Source organism: Castor canadensis, chromosome 18 (genome assembly GCF_047511655.1).
Source record: "Castor canadensis chromosome 18, mCasCan1.hap1v2, whole genome shotgun sequence".
In the NCBI taxonomy this organism is placed as follows: Eukaryota; Metazoa; Chordata; class Mammalia; order Rodentia; family Castoridae; genus Castor; species Castor canadensis.
The window spans coordinates 4261452-4280292 of record NC_133403.1 but is presented as its reverse complement, the minus strand read 5'-3'; the positions used below and the strand labels follow the sequence as shown (position 1 = coordinate 4280292).

The 18841-nt window shown below is 46.7% G+C and overlaps 1 protein-coding gene across 1 annotated transcript; it reads right to left on the bottom strand.

The window, feature by feature from the left end:
• Positions 1–4347: 4347 nt before the first annotated feature.
• Positions 4348–15797, bottom strand: Ywhah (tyrosine 3-monooxygenase/tryptophan 5-monooxygenase activation protein eta). Its single transcript, XM_020186266.2, has 2 exons — positions 15520–15797; positions 4348–5782 (listed from the first exon to the last, which is right to left on the bottom strand). The coding sequence occupies exons 1-2, from the start codon at positions 15604–15606 to the stop codon at positions 5129–5131; spliced, it is 741 nt and encodes a 246-aa protein (XP_020041855.1). The 5' UTR covers positions 15607–15797; the 3' UTR covers positions 4348–5128.
• Positions 15798–18841: the final 3044 nt, after the last annotated feature.

The window sequence follows — 18841 nt, the reverse complement described above, 5'->3', positions numbered from 1 at the left end:
ACTCCCACAAATACATGAATTCTGTTTGCAGAAGTGTCCTCCTGGCGGGTTGCCATGGTAACCTAATGATGTCACTAACCTGGAAACAGTTGCCTAGGAAATGAATGATGTCACTTCCAGGAGACGATTACCATAGTAACCATCTCGGTGAAGCTGGGGGGGAGGGCGGGTGGCCAGGGAAACGAAGAGAGTGGAGGGCGGATGCAGAAGGGACAAATGCAAAGAGCGGAAGGAAAGGGGGAGGGGACAAGAGTACAGTTTAAGGCCAGGAAGAGGACGGGGACCATCCCAGAGCAATGGAAAAGAACAGTCTCAGAAATGGAGAGGGTCCCAGAAGCAACAACTTCATTTATTTTATTTTTTATTTTTTGATTGGACTGGGGTTGGAACTCAGGGCTTCACACTTGCAAAACAGGCGCTCAACCGGTTGAGCCTCACCTCCACTCCATTTTGCTCTGGTTATTTTGGAGATGGGGTCTCATGAACTATGTGCCTGGGCTAACCTTGAACTGAGATCCTCCCAATCTCAGTCTCCCAAGTTGTTAGGATTACAGGCATGAGCCACTAACACCGGCAACAACTTTCCTTTTACAGAGGCCACTAAGAGGCCAAGACTCAATCAAGGTCACAATACCAGCTTATAAGTGATGGTAGAACCAAGCTTTCAGTTTTTTACATGGCTCATCGGTGGACTTGGGTGGGGGAAATGTAAGATTCTTTTTGTTCTTTTTTTTTAAAAATTCTGGCCTCAGATCAATCAATCATGAGTTCAACAAATTCTTATTAAGAGTGGAGTACCAGGCCTGGAGAGGAACTGGAGTGACATTTTCCCTTTTATCTTTTTATTCTATCTTCACCACTGAGGTGTTAGCTCTATAAGCGTACAAGGCTCCAATCTCAGTCAGTTCAAGGTATCTCCAGGTGCATTTTGGGAAATGAACTCAACACCCCCAACCTTTTGGAGCTCCTGCTGTGATTGGTGCTATCCAGATGGAGGTGGAGAGACAAGTACAATAGTAAGTACAGAAATAATAGTGATAATATAATAACAACAACAAAGACTGACACAAAGTCAGTCTTTTGAACCCAGCAGTTCAAAGGGAAGAAGAGGCTTCTGTGCAGGTCAGAAAATTCCTAAGAGTATTTCATTAGGACTTAAAGGAACAATTTCACTTGTATAGGATGCCAAATTAGAGGATTAGGGACAGAGGTAAAGAGACAACCCATTGGTATATTTCAATTGATATCTTTTCTCTAGAAAAGATCAAACTACTCATGCTGCAGTGAAAGAGCTTTGTAGTAGGACAGCCTTGTGTTTTTTGAGAGACAAGGTCTAGAGATATTGCCCAGGCTTGGCCCTGAACTCTTGGACTCAAACAGTCCTCCTGCTTTGACCTTCCAAGTAGCTGGGACTACTCAGGTTTTTGCTTGTTTGCTTTGGTGGGACTGGGGTTTGAACTCAGGGCTACCTGCTTGAGCCACACCTTCAGTTCATTTCACTCTGGTTATTTTGGAGATGGAGTCTTGAGAACTATTTGCCCAGGCTGGCCTCAGACCTCAATCTTCCCGATGTCAGCCTCCCAAGTAGCTAGGATTGTGTAAAGGTGTGAGTCACCGGGCTCCAGCTAACAAGCCAAGTTTTTTGGGTTTGGCTTGGTTTGGTTTTGGCAGTACTGAAGTTTGAACTCAGGGCCTCTCACTTTGTTAGGTAGATCCTCTACCACTTGAGCCATGCCGCCAGCCCCAACTCATTTTGATCTCAGCTTTACCTCTTACGAGTCATGTACCTTAAATTACATGTCTGAGACCTGGTTTCCCCATTAAAAATATGAATATTCTTACCTTCCAGGGTCACTAAAGACTGAGACAATGCACATCAAGTACCCTCAATATAGTATTTGAAATGGTGGTTTTCATCAGGCACCCTAATGAATGGGGCTTTCTAACTGAAATTTATCCATTAAGTACCACCGGGTGTTGAACCTTGAATCAATGTTGATGTTGTCTGCCTGGCAGTTGGGTGTTCTGAGAACTGAGGACCCTTCTCAGTTTCTGTATGGCCTACAGCAGCCTCCAAGGGTGTGTGGGAGAACATGCGAAGGCCTGACAGTTCAAATGCAGCCTACTTTATCTTAGAGCCAAGAAGAACCCCAAGTTCTCTGATCCAAGTGATTTAAGATAACCAAGTATTTACGTAACAGTAACTCCATCATCTAGACTCCTACCTCCTTCCCCCAACTCAACGAAATTAATCTTTATTTAAGGAGCTATTAGAAATCTGAATAGCACCGACTTAAACATCCCTTTCCAAGCACAATTATTTACCTTTTGAAACAGGGTCTTGCTGTGTAGCCCAGGCTGTCCTCAAACTTGGGATCCTACCAACTCAGCCTTCTGAGTGCTCGGATTACAGGCATGTAGTGTCATGAGCAGCTACTTTAATTTCTAAATGAAAATATCAGAAGTACTGAAAGCAGGCTGGGCACGTAGCTCAGTGGCAGAGCACATACGAGGGCATGTGCAAGAGCCCTGGGTTTGGTCCCCAGCAGTGGGGTACACTGAGGGGGAAGGCGCTGGAAGTGTCCCCAGAATAGGACATGACTCATTTTTCTTTTTCTTTTTTTTCCTAGTCTCAGCCCAAAGAACATGGCACAATGAAAAGAACAATGAGCAAGGATGGGAGGTTTGAATGCTATCGTAGGCTGTCTCTATTTCTACTGTGACTTTAAAGAGCTGTTTCATTTCCTTGGACAGAAGGTTTCCCCTTCTGTAACACTGAGATGACCCTTTAACTTTCATAAATTTATCTTGACAGGACAAACTTCAAGATGTTTTAAGTATAGAAATAGAAGGAAAACTTCATCTGGCAGTAGAGAAGTCTCCCAGGTTTACACAACATCCCAAACCCCATTTATTACTGGTGGGGCTAACTTTGTGTATCCCTGCTTTCCCACACCCTACTCCCTATGAAGGTGCCTCATACACAGTGTTAATATATAATAAAATCCCATTCTTGAAAAAATAAGGAACCTGTGCCTCAAAAGTGGTGTGGCTTACCAACACTGCCCAGAGCCTTGGTGGCATTTCTGTGCTCAAACCCACTAGAGGATAGCTCCATCTCTGACTTACAAGTCTTAGATGGAGGCTGTCCTCTGTGTCTTATCAACTATGTGAATTCTAGAAGTTATCAACCTTGTTCCTCAGCTTCCTTATCTAACACGTGGGGACAAATCCTTTCAGAAGATGAATGCAAAAGGAAAATGCAAAGGCAGGACATGGTGGTGCATACCTGTAATCCTAGCACCCAAGAGGCTGAGGCAGGAGGATCATGAGTTCAAAGCCAACCTGGACTACATACTGAGATCCTGCCTTTAGAAAAAAAGTTCTTTGGCAACTAGGAAGGACACTTCAAACGTAAGAGCAAATCTTTTTTTAATTGCTCAGGCTGGCCTTGAACTAGGGATCCTCCTGCCTCAGTCTTCCAAATTCTGGATTACAGGCCTGTACCACACTTGGCCCTGAAGAGCAATTCCGTGTCTCCGTGTTCATCTTAGGTTGTATGCAACTGTCACAACAAAACCTATTTTATAAAAATATGTAGTTTTTAAAAACCCAAGTGTCTTAGCTACATAAACCTTGTGGCTTTAAACACCTACCTCCCAACTGAAGTGAAACTCAAGTTTCAGTTTAAAATCGGCCATTTCAAATGGGTTCTTATTAACACCTGGGGAGGGGACCATACCTCTACCTCTAAGTGAGAAAGGTCAAACTTCCATGCTTAAGTGTCCTGTGCTCCACAACAGTGTAAATTCAAGGACAAGAGACTGGGTCATGGCATTTCCATCAGTCTAGTGTCAGGCTTTAGCCAAGAGTAAAATGTCTGACTTCTGTGAACCTGAGCCAATCCACTTGGCCATGTTTGACCTTAGGTACCAAACTGGAGGTAATAAAAATTATGAGGCTGGAAACCACGTGGCTCCAGATGCAGGTGCAAACACATGGTGGTGCTTGAGCCTCAAGTGACACCTTGGGATGAAGCCCAGGGAGAGAATTTAAGGGGCTGAGCTTCAAAAAAAAAAAAAAAAAAACTCAAATTCACATTTTTCATTTTAAAGAACTTACAACTTTCCTAATGTGGGTCAGAAAGACTATGTCAGCCAGGTTCACAGAAAACTGCTTAAAACCCGTGAGCCTTATGTGTGGGGTGCAAAATACATAATGGAATCAGAAAGCAGGGAAGTTCAGCTACCACACTACCAATGCTTCCACGTCTGAGTGACTGCAACGACTCCGAATGATGACACAACAGCTACGAGGGAGAGGAAAAACCGAGGCCACACGAAGAGGTAGTATCCCCAAAGGAGCATTTATTTACCCTTTGAATTCCAAAACATTTATTTTAGAAGTCTGGCATTTCATAAACACCCATCTTGATTGACATGGGCTGACACATGTGCTGTCAGGATACACAAGGACAATAGCCAAAGAGTTACAAAAAATAAACTCATGATTCTTAAAACAACTGCAACTAAAAAAAAAAAAGTTACACGTATCAAAACTTTCGACGCATTGCATTGAAAAGAAGGTTTGTGCACGTCATAATTTAGAGGCAAAACAAGGCGCTACTGAAACCTCACGTTACAGTTTATTATAAAGCGATGGAAAGGAGCGCGTGGTCTCTGTATCAGCTTCCCTTAACAGTTTTCCATTAGCTGAAGAAAGAGGTTGGGGGCGTTGAATTCATTTTTGCATGCACAAGATGTACTGCTTAACGAAATACTATCAGCTTGTTTTAAATATCAACCACAGCCTGTGCTGGCTAGTTCTCCTTTCTACACTCAATTGCTTTCGCCTGGATTTTCCACAGATCAACAGGCATAGTAAAATGCCTCATTCAGAATACACTTCTCTGCACGATTCCAAAAGGGAGCTCCTGTGGGCTCGAAGCCACTGTCAGTCCAGCAATGCCCAAGGCTTATGTGAAACTGCTTCCCAAGGGATGGGAGAGCAGCTCTGAGTAGCTGTGCTGCGAGACAGATAGGTTTAGCACTAGATACTGAGTGATGGTGGCGAAGAAGAATCAGTGATGAGGGGAGAGGGTGGGGGAGGGCCGGGGCGGGGGAGGCCTTCAGTTGCCTTCTCCTGCTTCCTCGTCCTGCTGGTCGCTCGTCCACAGGGTGAGGTTGTCTCGCAGCAGCTGCATGATGAGCGTGGAGTCCTTATAGGAATCCTCGTTTAACGTGTCCAGCTCAGCTATGGCGTCGTCGAAGGCTTGTTTGGCTAAGAGGCAGGCCTGCTCGGGCGCGTTCTGGATCTCGTAGTAGAACACGGAGAAGTTGAGGGCCAGGCCCAGCCGGATGGGGTGTGTGGGCTGCATGTGCTCCTTGCTGATCTCAAAGGCCTCCTTGTAGGCTGCCTCAGAAGCTTCCACCACACCATTTTTCTTCTCCCCAGAGGCCACCTCTGCCAAGTAGCGGTAGTAATCGCCCTTCATCTTCAGGTAGAACACCTTGCTCTCGTACTGGAAATCATTGCAGTTCTTGATGAGGAACTTGTCAAGCAGAGCCAGGACATCGCTGCAAACCGTCTCCAGCTCCTTCTCAATCTTCTCCCGGTAGGCTTTCACTTTCTCCAGCTTCTTTTCATTGCCGTCAGCCATGGTTTTCTGCTCAATGCTACTAATGACCCTCCAAGAAGACCGCCTGGCACCAACCACATTCTTGTAGGCCACAGAGAGGAGGTTTCGATCTTCATTGGAGAGAGGTTCATTCAGCTCTGTCACCTGCAACACCCCAAACAAACAAACATTGAGGGCCACATCTGGACACTGCATCATCAACAATCCTTCCCAAAAAGTTTTTACTGGGCCAAACCAGTAAAGACATGGATCCTATCTGAAGGAAGGCTGCAGTGTGAGATAAATACTTTTGCAGCTTAAAACTGCAAGTGATAGGGTCTTGAGAAACTCCTAATTCAAGTCTTACATAAAATGTTGCTTTCATGTTGGTAGAGGAATGAGGACAAGAACAATCACAGAAAGGCTGTAAAGCAGTGGGCATGATGGCGAGGAAGAAAACCTTGAAGATTTGCCTGGTGTACTCACTCCCCAGATCCTCCCAGCCCTCCCCCAAGCCAAAATGAACAATCCATTTGTAAATCCCACAGCCTCTGCTGAAAGGAAGCAAAGCCACTTAGCAACCATCTTACTCTGACCTACAAGAATCAAATGGCCCTGGAGTTCGGAAGCACTAATTACTTTAAGTGGAAAAGTTAAACTTCAGCAGTTGTAACTTCTCTTAGCTTTCTATGGTGCTATACATAGAGCATCAGCCTTTGCTGTGGGTTGAACCACGTCCTAACCTCTGGTACTCACAAATGTGACTATATTTGGAAGTAGGCTCTTTGCAGATACAATTACTTCAGGTGGAAGTGGTAAGTCCAATGACTGTCCTTACATGGAGAGTGAGATTTGGAGACAAACAGATATACAAGCACAGAATACCATGTGACAACAGAGGCAGAGACTGGAATGATGATGGCTGTGAAAGCAAAGAACACCAGGAGTTGCCGGAAGCCAAGAGAAACTAAGAGAGGCTGAGAAGGACTCTCCCATGGGTCTTGGGAGGAAGCATAGCCTTGCTAACACCTTGACTTCAGAGCTCCAGCCTCAGAAGAAAACCTTCCTGTTGCTTTAAGCCAGTAAATTGTGGTACTTTGTTCAACAGTCCTAGGAAACTAATACAGACTGAAAACACAAAGCCCTGGTCTAGAGCCCAGCAAAATCACTAGCTTGCTAAACTGACCCAGGTAGGACATTTTAGGATCTTCCAAAGAGCTTGTATCAGAACAAAGTAAAGGGGTTCCTTAACAACCATTGGTAAAGGTCTTTAATTTTAATTTTTAAAGTTTTTTTCTTTTTCTTAACATATAATTATTGTATAAAAGGGTTTCATTGTGGTATTTGCCTACATGCATAAAATACTTTGATCAAATTCACTCCATCTGCTCTTTCTTATCCCCCCAACATCTCTAATTTAAAAAAAAAGAAAAAAAAGCAAAGCACTTAGGTATTACTTAAATTGAACAAGGACAGAACTTCCACCAATGGATGGGAAAAGTTAAGTTCAATGGAGAGTCCCCAAGAGCAAATTCAAATAGACATGCTTAAGATGGACTGAGAAGACTGAGAAGAAAGTCAGAAACTGTAAACAATGACGGCTTATTTGGGGAATTAGTGAGTCAAGATCACTAGCAACAAATGTAATCATTGTATGTAAAAATTAGAAAACTTGGGCCAGTTCTTACAAAGTGAAAGAGCAGTTGTCTGAGTCCCCTCTCCCCCTAAACCCCAGACAAAATAAAATACACCAGCTCCCTCTTCCAACCATTTCCCTTTGCCCAGAACCCTACTCTTGCTGTACACCCTCAACACAGGTTTATGTCTATCCTCTTGTGCCTACTCAAATCCACCAAACCCCACTTCTCTCTTCAGTGGTCTCCGACCTCCACGCCAGTGCCTCACTCCTCTTCATACACACTAGTAGTCACTGAGATCTGCCCCAATCCAGGGCAATCTTCTACTAATCCAAGGTCCAAGTTCCCTTTGAATCCAGTTGTGACTCCCACCTCCACCCCCACTCCCAAGCTTTCTCCTGCAGGAAGCATTTACTCACATTTGCCCATTGGCAAGACAAAGAGACTCTGTAAATAGCTGTTTAATAATTTAGTCTTTTAAGGAAGCAACTCTTCTACATCAAAATCCCATCTTACTCTGACAAACGTCAAAATGTTTGAATCCTGCAGAATGACTCACTGTTCTAGGGCAATATTCAATAAAACACAAGGCAAGAACAGAATTTGAAGAGCTACTCAGATCGCAATAATTAAATCCAACTAAGACCACTTGACATTAAAATGCATAAGAAGTCACAGGATACTCCGTCCTGTGACTAATAAAGCTGCTTTTGTTAGACTGCCACAAAGACACGCCAAGGTATCATCCCAGAGTACATCATCAAAAGTGAGAGCACATCTAAAGTACATTTATGTATCATACAGCTTGTAGAAGAGCAAAGTAATCATTAAAACCTAAGACATCTGGAGTTTAATCTGACCTAGCCATGTGACTGCAAACAAATCACAACCTTTTGGGACGTCAAAAATAAAAGAAAGAAGCCAGGCACAGTGGCCCGCACCTGCAATCCCAGCCACTCTGGAAGATGAGGCAGGAGGATAGCAAGTTCAAGGCCAGCCTAGGGCTACACTGAGTCCCTGTCTCAAAAACAACAAAATGTTTTAAGTAAAATAAGCCAAACTAAGCCCCAAGGCCTCTCTTAGCTCCAGTATTTCTCCTGAGCAGCAATGAAAGGGTGGTGAGGCACAGGTATCTCTCAGTCTGAGGCATTCATGTGAGCACGCTCCTCCATCTGGAATAAACTGCCAAAAAAGGCTACCGGGCAATGCTTTCGATGACACCTTCACAAGAAAAATCATTTACTAGGACTGCTAATGTTTGCGTAACGGTCATCTGGTTGCCTGCCAGTCTGCGTGAATCACTATGGACATCAGCTGAGGGTGACTAACACAATGAAGCAAACAAACATTATTCTGAGAACCCCAGCCAGAGACCAACTAGAAAATAACCGGGGACGCTTAAATACAGTATTTTTAATACTCCTGGGTCGTAACTCACTTAACAGAAGGAAACTTACAGAGTGAGTTTACTACTTCATCAGGTAACTAAAGAAAATTGACTTTTCCCCAGATTATATAGACCCAAAAAATCACATGGCCCGTTAAAAAAGACCTGCAGCTAGTCCTGACTGGTGACACTGCTTGCAAGTAAACTCCACCAACATTAGTCAGCACTAGCTGCCAACACTTCAATTCCAAAATACAGGAGCCAGGAGAACTAACAGAAGTCTATGGGAGCAACGCACTGCCGGATGGCCACCTGCAGGACCTACAGCCATAGGCTTCCAAACTGTTCCTAACTGAGAAGGCCCAGCCAAGACACGGAATTTGATATGGAAGAGATCGAGGCCCAAATTCCTAACCTTCCTTCCACTCCAACTCCAGGGTTACAGTACTCACTCCCACTGCACATAAGCTGCGCTTGGCATGGCCACAGACCGCCTCAAGGGGTCTGCCCCACCTCTCCTCATAGCCCTTCTGCCTTCTGGCTCTCCTGCCCATCCCATTTAATCCTACCAACTAACACACTTTCTGAAAACCTTCAACTGACCGACCATCCCATTTCTAAAGGCCCTCCTCCACATTTCTTTTAAGAACTGGACTCAACTGTTAGTCATTTTATTGATGTCTTTACCACACAGCCTTGGGCTATACCAGCTCTCAACCCCAGACACCCTACACTCATTTTCTCTGCTCTGGGAGCATTTCAGAATTACTGAAAGTTACAAATAACCCAGCCTGCTGCTAATTCATTTATCTTCCTGTGACACCACTGGCTTACTCGAAAATCCCCCCGGGGCCTCCTCCCACTACTCACAGGCAAGACTGTGAGTGGTGAGTAAAAATAGATCCACTGCCAAAAATAGAGCAGTGACTATTTAGGAAAACTTAAAAGTTCTTAATCTGGGAGACACAGGCCATTAAAAGTAAGTGAACAAACAAAAATGCCACCTGAGCTGCCACACACCTACATGGCCATTGTCCCATCCTCTACAATCACACACTACCAAGCCGCTTGCTTCTGATAAAAGTTTATAACATAACACTTCTCACAATTAGATTAACAAAACCCCAACACAAGATCTTTAGGCTTCTATGGCAGAAACCTGTATATGCCAAGAAAGGAAAGGAGGGAGGAATGGAGAGAAAGCTAGGGAGAGAGGGAGAAAGAGAGAGAAAGGGAGATCTGAAAGCTTTACTGGCTGACTTTCTGAAATTAATGCCCAGGAAGTGAGGTCCTGCTTGACCCCAGGCCGACAGGCCACTCCCTAAAGGCCACGGTGCATAATCATTGCCAGCAGGGCAAGGCTGCAGTTCCTTTAGGCCACAAGACAAGCTAAACTTCAGACTCAGAACAGACAAGGCCAGGTAATAAACATCCACTGTAAGATTAATGGTGGACAAATAAAAACAGCTCCTCTCATATTAAGACAGTCTTTATCTTGCTTTTGACATCATCAAACATTTTCGTAGGGATTGGCAGGGATTAAATACAACCCCATCTGAATGAACTACTGCATGCTACTGTCTTGGAGGCACCAGGACTGGCAGCGTCAGAGGCAGTGCCAGGTGCTTCTGATCCCAATAAGTGCCGACGCCCACCGCCAAAGGGAATGCCAATGCAGCAAGGGGCAGAATGGAAAGAGCATCGAAACGCTGGCAGTAGGCAGGCTGCCTCTACGGGGACCTGGGGAATTTTACTAGCAACCTAAGGACTGAGATTTTGGGGTCTGTAGGCTAACAGTAAAGCCAAGATGGAGATGCAACTGGAGCTAAGGATATAAAACAATTTCTAGTTAAGATTTAACACAATTCTGCACTTAATTCATAGCCCGGACTCAAATTCAATCAATACCTCAGTTAAAAAATACTCCTGGCCTTCAGAACAAGCAAAATCCAAATCTGAGTATTTCTCTAACACTTGTATAATACAGCTAAGACTCAAAGTGGCAGATTCTGTTTTTAATCAAACTTGATGGCTTATATCCAATTAAAATTATTTAGTAAGCCTACCACTTGTTTAAAGTAACTGGAATCTAGTCACCAATGAGGACTATGGTTAATGTACCAAAATGTCTACTAGAAAACTATCCCTGAGCCTCAGGGGACATGCTACATGACAGCTCTAAATTCAAGAGTGCAAATTTTGGCTTCACAACTTAGGCCGTTTGATAGTGAGAAAAATCACCCTTTGTCTCGTTTGTAAAATGGAGCTACAAACAGATGTTCAGACTCAATGAGGGCTGGAAGAGTGGCTCAAGTGGTAAGAGTGCTTGCCTAGCAAATGTGGTCCTAAGTTCAAAACCCAATACTGCAATTAAAAAAAAAAAGAATAAATGAAGGGCCGAGAGGGCAGCTCAGTGGTAGAGCAAGGGTTTAGCATGCACAGGCCATGGGTTTGATCCCAGCACCAAATTAAAAAAAAAAAAAAACCAGTAAGACGGGCTGGCAGAGTGGCTCAAGTGCTAGAGTGCCTGCCAGCAAGCAGAGGCCCTGAATTCCAACCCCAGTATTGCCAAAAAAATTAATGAAACAAATGAGAATGTACACATGGAGTAACAGCTACCATTTATTGGGTACCTAGTAAGTGAAATAATACAGTCTACAAACTTACTGAACGTCACATGCCAAGCACTCAGGAGCCCTCCCCAGCCACACGTCTAAGGGAATGTGTAGCGCTACAGTCTACCACTAATAAAAAATCCCAATGATGACATTTTTGCCTTTTGTAAGGAAGCAAGTGTGGGGTTCCTAATGGTGGAACCCAAATGCAATGTCAGGGCAGCAAAACTGTCTTTGTGCTGGGGACCAAAGTGAGGGCTGTGAAGACTGTGCCACTGGGCTACACCCTGAACTATCGTCTAATTCAAATTGTGACAAGAGTAATTCAGGGTCTTCTTCGTTCCTTAGCCCATAAATGATGGAGAAATAACTGCATTTCAAATGACTGGTTACTAGGAAACAGGGCTCCCTAGTTCGTGTGTATTCCAAATAGTACCAATGTGAGAAAGACTTCATACTAACCACAATTTTGTTACCCCTCAAAAATCACCCTTGAACTGGACCACGTGGATCACGTCCCAGCCTGGGCCACTTGGCGGTGCCCTCCTCTCACACACCACCTGCTAGCCTCCCCACTACCACATCTCACAGCTGTTGGAAAAAAGCCTTCTGTCCCTGGTCAGGCCAAGTGCCTCTTCCTCTCTGACTCCTATTTCCTTAAAAGCGGTTTTGTTTCCTGCACTTACGATTTCTATAGATATTTAAGCCCTTCAGACATTTTAACTTGTCCTGTCAGCTGTGTAGCAATGCTAAAACACTCCATGTTACCCTGTACCATTTTGACATCTTAAAACTTCATGATTACCACCTATTTTCTCATATAAATGCCTTAGGGCAATAGAAGACCTGACTGAGTTATGTCCACCCAGGAATATTCACTGGAAATCTATCTGCTATTTTCCTTCTTTCCTGAAACCACTTGTGTTACCTTTTAATCCCACTTTGCAAGTTTTTTTTTTTCTGCAGTACTGAGATTTGAACTCAGGACCTACACATTGAGTCACTCCACCAGCCCTTTTTTGTAAAGCGTTTTTTGTTTTGTTTTTGAGATAGGGTCTCGGGAACTATTTGCCCAGGCTGGTTTCAGAACACCACCCTCCTGATCCCTGTCTCCTGAGTAGCTAGGATTATAGGGATGAGCCACCAGCACAAGGCCCCACTTTGCAAGTTTATTTCAGGTGCTCCTAAAATGGCATCATACCCATTTTCCACAGTTATGAATTATGTAAGGTCATTCAACACCTGATCTGGAAAGGAAGTGGGGTCTACAACCTTTCACCATGTTTCTTCACATACGATGCTCCGTGTAAGCTACTAGGTATAAAGCAGGGAGAGCTTGAAGATGAGGCATGAAACTTCTCTTCAGGAATACCTCTTGCCTTTTCAAACTATGAGGTGAGGCAGTGAACTGCAGTCCTCAGCATCACTGTTTCTGACATGCATTTTCCTTAAAGCTTACCAACACTGTCCTCCAGGTGACGCTAGCTGCTCACGGGAACAGCACTCAGTACAAGCAAGCAATATTATTGCACCATTTAAATTAATAAAGAAACAGATATGAGTTAGAAAATTAAAGCTGAAAAACTGACTTGGTAACACCAGCGTTCCTAGCTTTACACCTCAGAGGACCTGAAGCCAGGAGATGTTAAGTTTCAAGGTCACACAATGGTAGCATTGGATCTTCCCCTCAACCAGGCTTGCTCCACCTCCCAGCAGTCTACTTACCTGCCTCTCCAGGATAAGAGAATTCACTCTTCCCAAAAGCTCTAACTAAGGTTATAATATTAATAAAATGAGGACTGGGTAATCCAATTAATACTCATTAAGATTTAATCTACGAGGGTGGTAGACAGCGTGCCCTAGGTTCAATCCCCACCACTACAAAAAAATAATTTAATCTACAAACATCAATTTAACAAGTAAAACACAAGAAACTGCTCTCCATTTGCCCATAAATATACTCCAGTAATTTAGATTGACAAAAAAATGTAGTTAGGGGGGCGGGGCACAGCTCAGTGACAGGACACTTGCTTGGTATGTATGAGGCCCTCCCTGGATTTGATCCCCTGCACCAACAATAAAAAAAAAAAAAAAAAGTGTTAAGAAAAGCTGAACCACTTGCCAGCCAGCCAGCCAGCCATGGTGGCACTCAGGAAGCAGAGACAGGACAAATTGGAAGCCAGCCTGGGGTACACAGCAAGACTCTCTCCAAACAAAGAAACAAACAAAAAATTAATACAAGAAAAAGGCATATTGACCAAAAGGAGTTAAAGTGAGGAATGATGGTTCATGGCAATTCTAAAGACACAGAGCTTAAACTGGATTTTCAATGCTGAATGGTTCTTTAAGTCATGAATCATTTCAGACAGGGATCATGAATTCCCAACACACTGAAGGGTCCTTTGGTTTGCAAAATGCTACCTTTCTGCCTCACAGTAAATATGTGGACATAAGGAGCAAGCTACAAAGAGGGCTTCCAAGTGAGGAGAGGGGCTTTTTCCTCATGGAAAATTAAGCTTCGCGGCCCCTCCCAAGGAAATGCATTTGTACGGTCGATCTTGTTTCTGTAAAATTTGCAAAATTATACTTAGTTAAAAGTCTTTTTTTTTTTTGGTGGTGGTATGGGGCTTGAACTCAGGGCCTACACCTTGAGCCACTCCACCGGCCCTTTTTTTGTCCTGGGTTTTTGAAGATAAGCGTCTCACAATTTGCCCTGGCTGGCTTTGAATTCTCCTGATCTCTGCCTCCTGAGGAGCTAGGATTACAGGCGTGAGCCACTGGCACTCCCAGAATTACTTAACAAGCTTAGACCCCAAACTTATCGGCTGTCCCCCGGTTGGGATGAAAAGTCCCTACATACAAGAGCATGTCATAATGCTGAAACTAGGATCACCAATGAATCAACAAATGTACATTGGTGTTCTGGTTTCTAAGCACACCTGGTTTACATGTACAGCAAAGACACCACAGGACACGTAACTCTCTCATCTGGGTAATCCTAAATATGGGTTTTTATTACATATTCTATCTGATATTAACATTAAAAGCCCTCAAAAGTTTTTTAAATGAGTCTACAATTTTAGGAACGTCTGGGATTGCAGTTTTTAATTTAAGAAATCTCTTCAAATGCCAGTCATAGGACATTATGAGCTACAATCAATCCACAGCAGTGACTCTTAACTTTAGCCAGCTAAAAAATTGCTTACAAACTAGTTAAAATACAGATTTCTGAGTTCCAACCCCCCCTTACAATCTCTGAATCTTTAGTGGGTCTGTGGTGATTCCAACAGGATCCTCTCCCAGGCGGTACACCAGACGAACTGATGGCCGCTGCTGGAGTTCTACCACTGTGTGACCTTGACACAGAGAAAAGTAATGCTCATTTAGAGACAACCTAAAATAACGTGGAGGGATGGACAGTGAAGATGGTGGTGTCTAATCCCCGGTCCTTTGCCAGGGTGTGGCTGGGCACGACTCCTTCACCGGAAATCATGTTGCAGAATCCATTCTGGGAGGATCGCGAAGGCTCCCAGACAGGTTCGGCTCGCCCAGGAGTCACGTCTCATTTTCATCTATGGAACCTGGGGTTTCAAGATGGGGTCCCCACCCCCTCCTCACCCCACCCCCAGCTCTGGGGCTACAAGATGGGGTCCCCACCCCCTCCTCACCCCACCCCCAGCTCTGGTCCACGCGGAAGACTGCAGGGAAGTGGGGGTGGTCTTTGCACACAAAGCCAGACCTGGGGGGTGCAACGCGGGAAGGTGGAAAACGCACAATTCGTGCAAAGGGAGCCAGCGATCGGAACTGCACAGGTTCCAGGTGGTGGCGGAGAAAACCAGGAGACAGGGCGCCACTCGCGAGGCGATTCTTTATTACAAGCTGATGAACGGCGGCGGGCGCCAGAGAGGTTGAGAGCCACCACCGCCCCCCACCCACACACCCCCCACTCCCTATTCCGCCCCAGGTTCGGCAGAACGGTCTAGAAGCCTAGAAACGGGCACGTGGCTTCCTCGTGCTTCCTCCCCTCCCCTGCCACGGCGGCGACCCCGCAACCGAGCCGCCCTCCCCGTGGAGACCCCACCCCGAGACCCGGCCGCAGGAAACGGCGGGGGGCGCCCGGCGAGCGCGGGAAAACGCCGGGTGGCCGCGCCCAGCTGGGTCATCGCGCGGGCCAGGAAGGGGGGACACCAACCACGCCACTGTCCTATGTGCTCTCCCACCCCACCACGCCGGGCCGGCCACCCGGACCCCCGGCGAGCTCACCGCCTTCATGGCGGAGGCCATGTCGTCGTAGCGCTCCGCCTGCTCGGCCAGCCGCGCCCGCTGCAGCAGCTGCTCTCGGTCCCCCATGTCGCTCACGGCTCCGCGTCGCCTGGCGCTGCGCTCTCAGCTCTCGGCTCGCTCGCTCCGCTCGCTCCGCTCGGCTCCGCTCGGCTCCGCTCCGCTCGCCTGTCCGTCAGCTCTCTCGGGTCGCCGCCGAGGCCGCCGCCGCCGCCGCCGCGCACGCGCACTGGCTCCGCACGCTGGCCGCTCGCGCCCTCTCGCTGGCTCGCCCCGCGCGCTGTGGCTCGCGCCGCCGACGCCGCCGAGGGAGGACAGGCGGCCGTGCGGGAGGGGGGGGAGGAGGAGGGAGACGAGAGCGGGGAGGGCGGAGGAAGGGGGGTGAAAAACGAGAGGCCGAGACAACGCCTGCGCAGTTAGGAGAGGCCGGAGACCGGGCGGGCGGGAGGGGGAGGGGGAGGGGGAAGGGCGGGCCCGCGCTAACGGTCTATTTCAAGGTGACGTCACCTACTATAAATAGCGGCCGTCGCCCCGCCCCGCCCGAGAGCCGCGCAGGCGCCCTGCGAGTGCTGCAGTTTACCGCCGCAGAGGTGGAGGTGGGAAGAGCCCCCGGGGCAGATTGCAGAGCCTCGAGCCGGGGGTTGGGTGATGGCGGCTGCACAGAGCAGTGGATTGTCATAGTTCCCACCCTGCAAGGTGACACTGTTCACGTTAGCGATCTGGCTTGAGAAGGGACCCCCCCCCCCAAAGCAAATAAATCTACCGAAGGTTTGAGAGAGGTAGGTCCATCCCTCCATCCTGTCCGCCTTAGGCCCAGCAGGGCGGTTCTGCCTCACGGTGCCACACCCTTTGCAGTTGGGTCTGCGCTGGCAGTGGCAGGGTCCAGTCCAGCCTTTGGGGACAGCTCCTCCCCCCCCACCTTCCCACCCCAAAAACACCTTTGCACCCACCGGGCTGCAGGGTTGCGCTGCCACCCTGAGAAGTGGCCTTGAGCCTACTGTGTCTTCCAGGAGAAAAAGGCACTGGGTGAGTGACACACCTGTTAGGAGCAGTCCCAATGCCTGGCGTCTTATTTAATCCTCACAACCCACCACTGCGGTAGGCACAGCTGGGCTCCCTACTTTTCAAAGCAAAAATGCAAAGTGAGGTTAGTGACTTACTCAAGGTTACACGCATTTTGTAGGTGGAGGGAGCAAGCTGTGAGTTCTAACTCCGGTTGGACTTCCTCCCCTGGCAAAAAGGACACTAAGCCCCTGACATTCGATGCTGAGGATCTGCGGACTGAGCCTCCGGACCTTCGAGGAAAATCCCAATGAGAAAAAAGACCCAGCCGGGTGCTGATGGCTTCATGCCTGCAATCCTAGCTACTTGGGATGCTGAGATTAGGAAGATCACAATTAAAGGCCAGCCCAGGCAGGTAATTTGTGAGACCTCCATCTCCAAAATAACCAGATCAAAATGAACTGGAGGTGTAGCTCAAGCAGAAGAGCACCTGCCTTGCAAGCCCAGAACCTGGGGTTCTGAGTTCAAACTCCAGTCCCAGGGGAAAAAAAAAAAAAAAAAACATGGCCCAACTGAAAGGTGTAACAGGCCCAGGACACACAAGAGAAGGGGTCTTGTATGTGCTGAGAATTTGATTGAGCACCTATTGTAGGTTCAACATCTGGGCAGATGTAGCCCCTTCCTCCAAGATGCTGAACTCTAAGTACAGAAGAGTAAGTAAGCAGGACACTGAAGGAGCTAAGAGTGAGAAAAAAATATCAGGACATGGGTACAGCATGAGCAAAGGCTGTGCAAACAGAAACAAAATCTGGGGGAGGAAGAGAAAACAGGTCCAGCCGTGGGAAATGAGGTTGGATAAAAGGAAATTGTGGAGTGTTTTAAATGGTAGGCTGAAAGCCTCCTTCCTTTCAGGCCTCCTTCTCCCTGCTGTGATGCTAAAATGAGAGCCTAGGAGCTGGGCGTGGAGGCTCCCATTTGTAATCCCAGTATTTGGGAGGCTGAGGCAGGAGGATCACAAGTTTGAGGCCAGCCTAAGCTATGTAGGAAGAGCTTGTTTCAAAAAATAGTAATAATAGGCTGCATTGTGGCTCCCAGCTAATCCAGAGGCAGAGATTGGAAGGATAGCAGTTCGAAGCCAGTCCAGGCCAAATGTTAGGAAGACCCTATCACAATCAAAAAACTAGGTGTGGTGGAGTGCACCTGTGGTTCCAGCCATGAGAGAGGCCACAGGTAAGAGGATCTTGGTCTGAGGTGAACGCTAGGGCAAAAATCGAGATCCTACCTGAACAGTAACCTATAAAAACAGAAAGGAGCTGGGTGCTAGTGGCTCATTCCTGTAATCCTATCTACTTAGGAGGGTGAGATCAGGAGGATCCAGGTTCAAGGCCAGCCTGGGCAAAGAGTTTAAGAGACCCCATTTCCAAACTAACCAGAGCAAAGTGGACTGGAGGTGTGGTCCAAGCAGTAGAGCACCTGCTTTGCAAGTGTGAAGCCCTGAGTTCAAACCCCAGTCCCATGGCGTGGTGGGAGTGGGGGTGAGGGTGGCAAGCGAAAGGGGCTTAGAGGTGTGGCTTAACTGATAGAGCTCTTGCCTAGCAAGTAGGAGGCCCTGAGCTCAAACCCCGGTACCTCCCCCTAAAAAACTAGTAATAAAAATTTTAAAATAAAGTGAGGACCAAATTACCAATGAAACAAGATTTGAGTGAGGGCCCGGGAAAAGACCGTGTGGGCCAGGCTGGCCTCGAATTTGTCATCCTCTTGCCTTGAGTGCTGGGATTACAGACGTGCACCACCATGCCAGATCTCCAAGATGCTTTGAAGAGTCACCTTTGCTGGTGGAATTGAGGTTAGCAAACCAGGCTGATTTTTCCCCTAGTGGATATCTTAAAACAGCACCATAGATAGTAATTAATCACACACACACACACACACACACACACACACACACACCCTCCATGAAGATGGAGAAGAGAGTGAGGCAGAGGGAGGAAGCTCCTAGGTTTTTAGCTCTTAGAGGGCTTACAGCCCTTCAGCTTTTCTGACCATGTTGGACTGAGATTTTCAAACAGGGAAAACTAGGTGGAGCTGAAGCATTCTGAATAATTGACTTTGACCCATGCTACAATTTGCATATATCCCAGGAAAAGCACATTAAGGAAGAGTCATCATTGCAGGTGCAGCACTGTTGGGGGGTTGCACCCCAATAGCAGGTGTTTAGTTCTCCTATCTTAGGCCTTTTTTTTTTGGTGGCAGACATGCTCTTACTGCTAGCAAACTATTTGCCCAGAGCTGGCTTAAAACC

Excerpts from the sequence above, each read along its gene's own strand:
- Ywhah (XM_020186266.2), bottom strand. The coding sequence starts at position 15,606 with ATGGGGGACCGAGAGCAGCTGCTGCAGCGGGCGCGGCTGGCCGAGCAG. Across the intron at positions 5,783-15,519 it reads TGGCCTCCGCCATGAAGGCG|GTGACAGAGCTGAATGAACC; the intron begins GTGAGCTCGCCG and ends GGGGTGTTGCAG.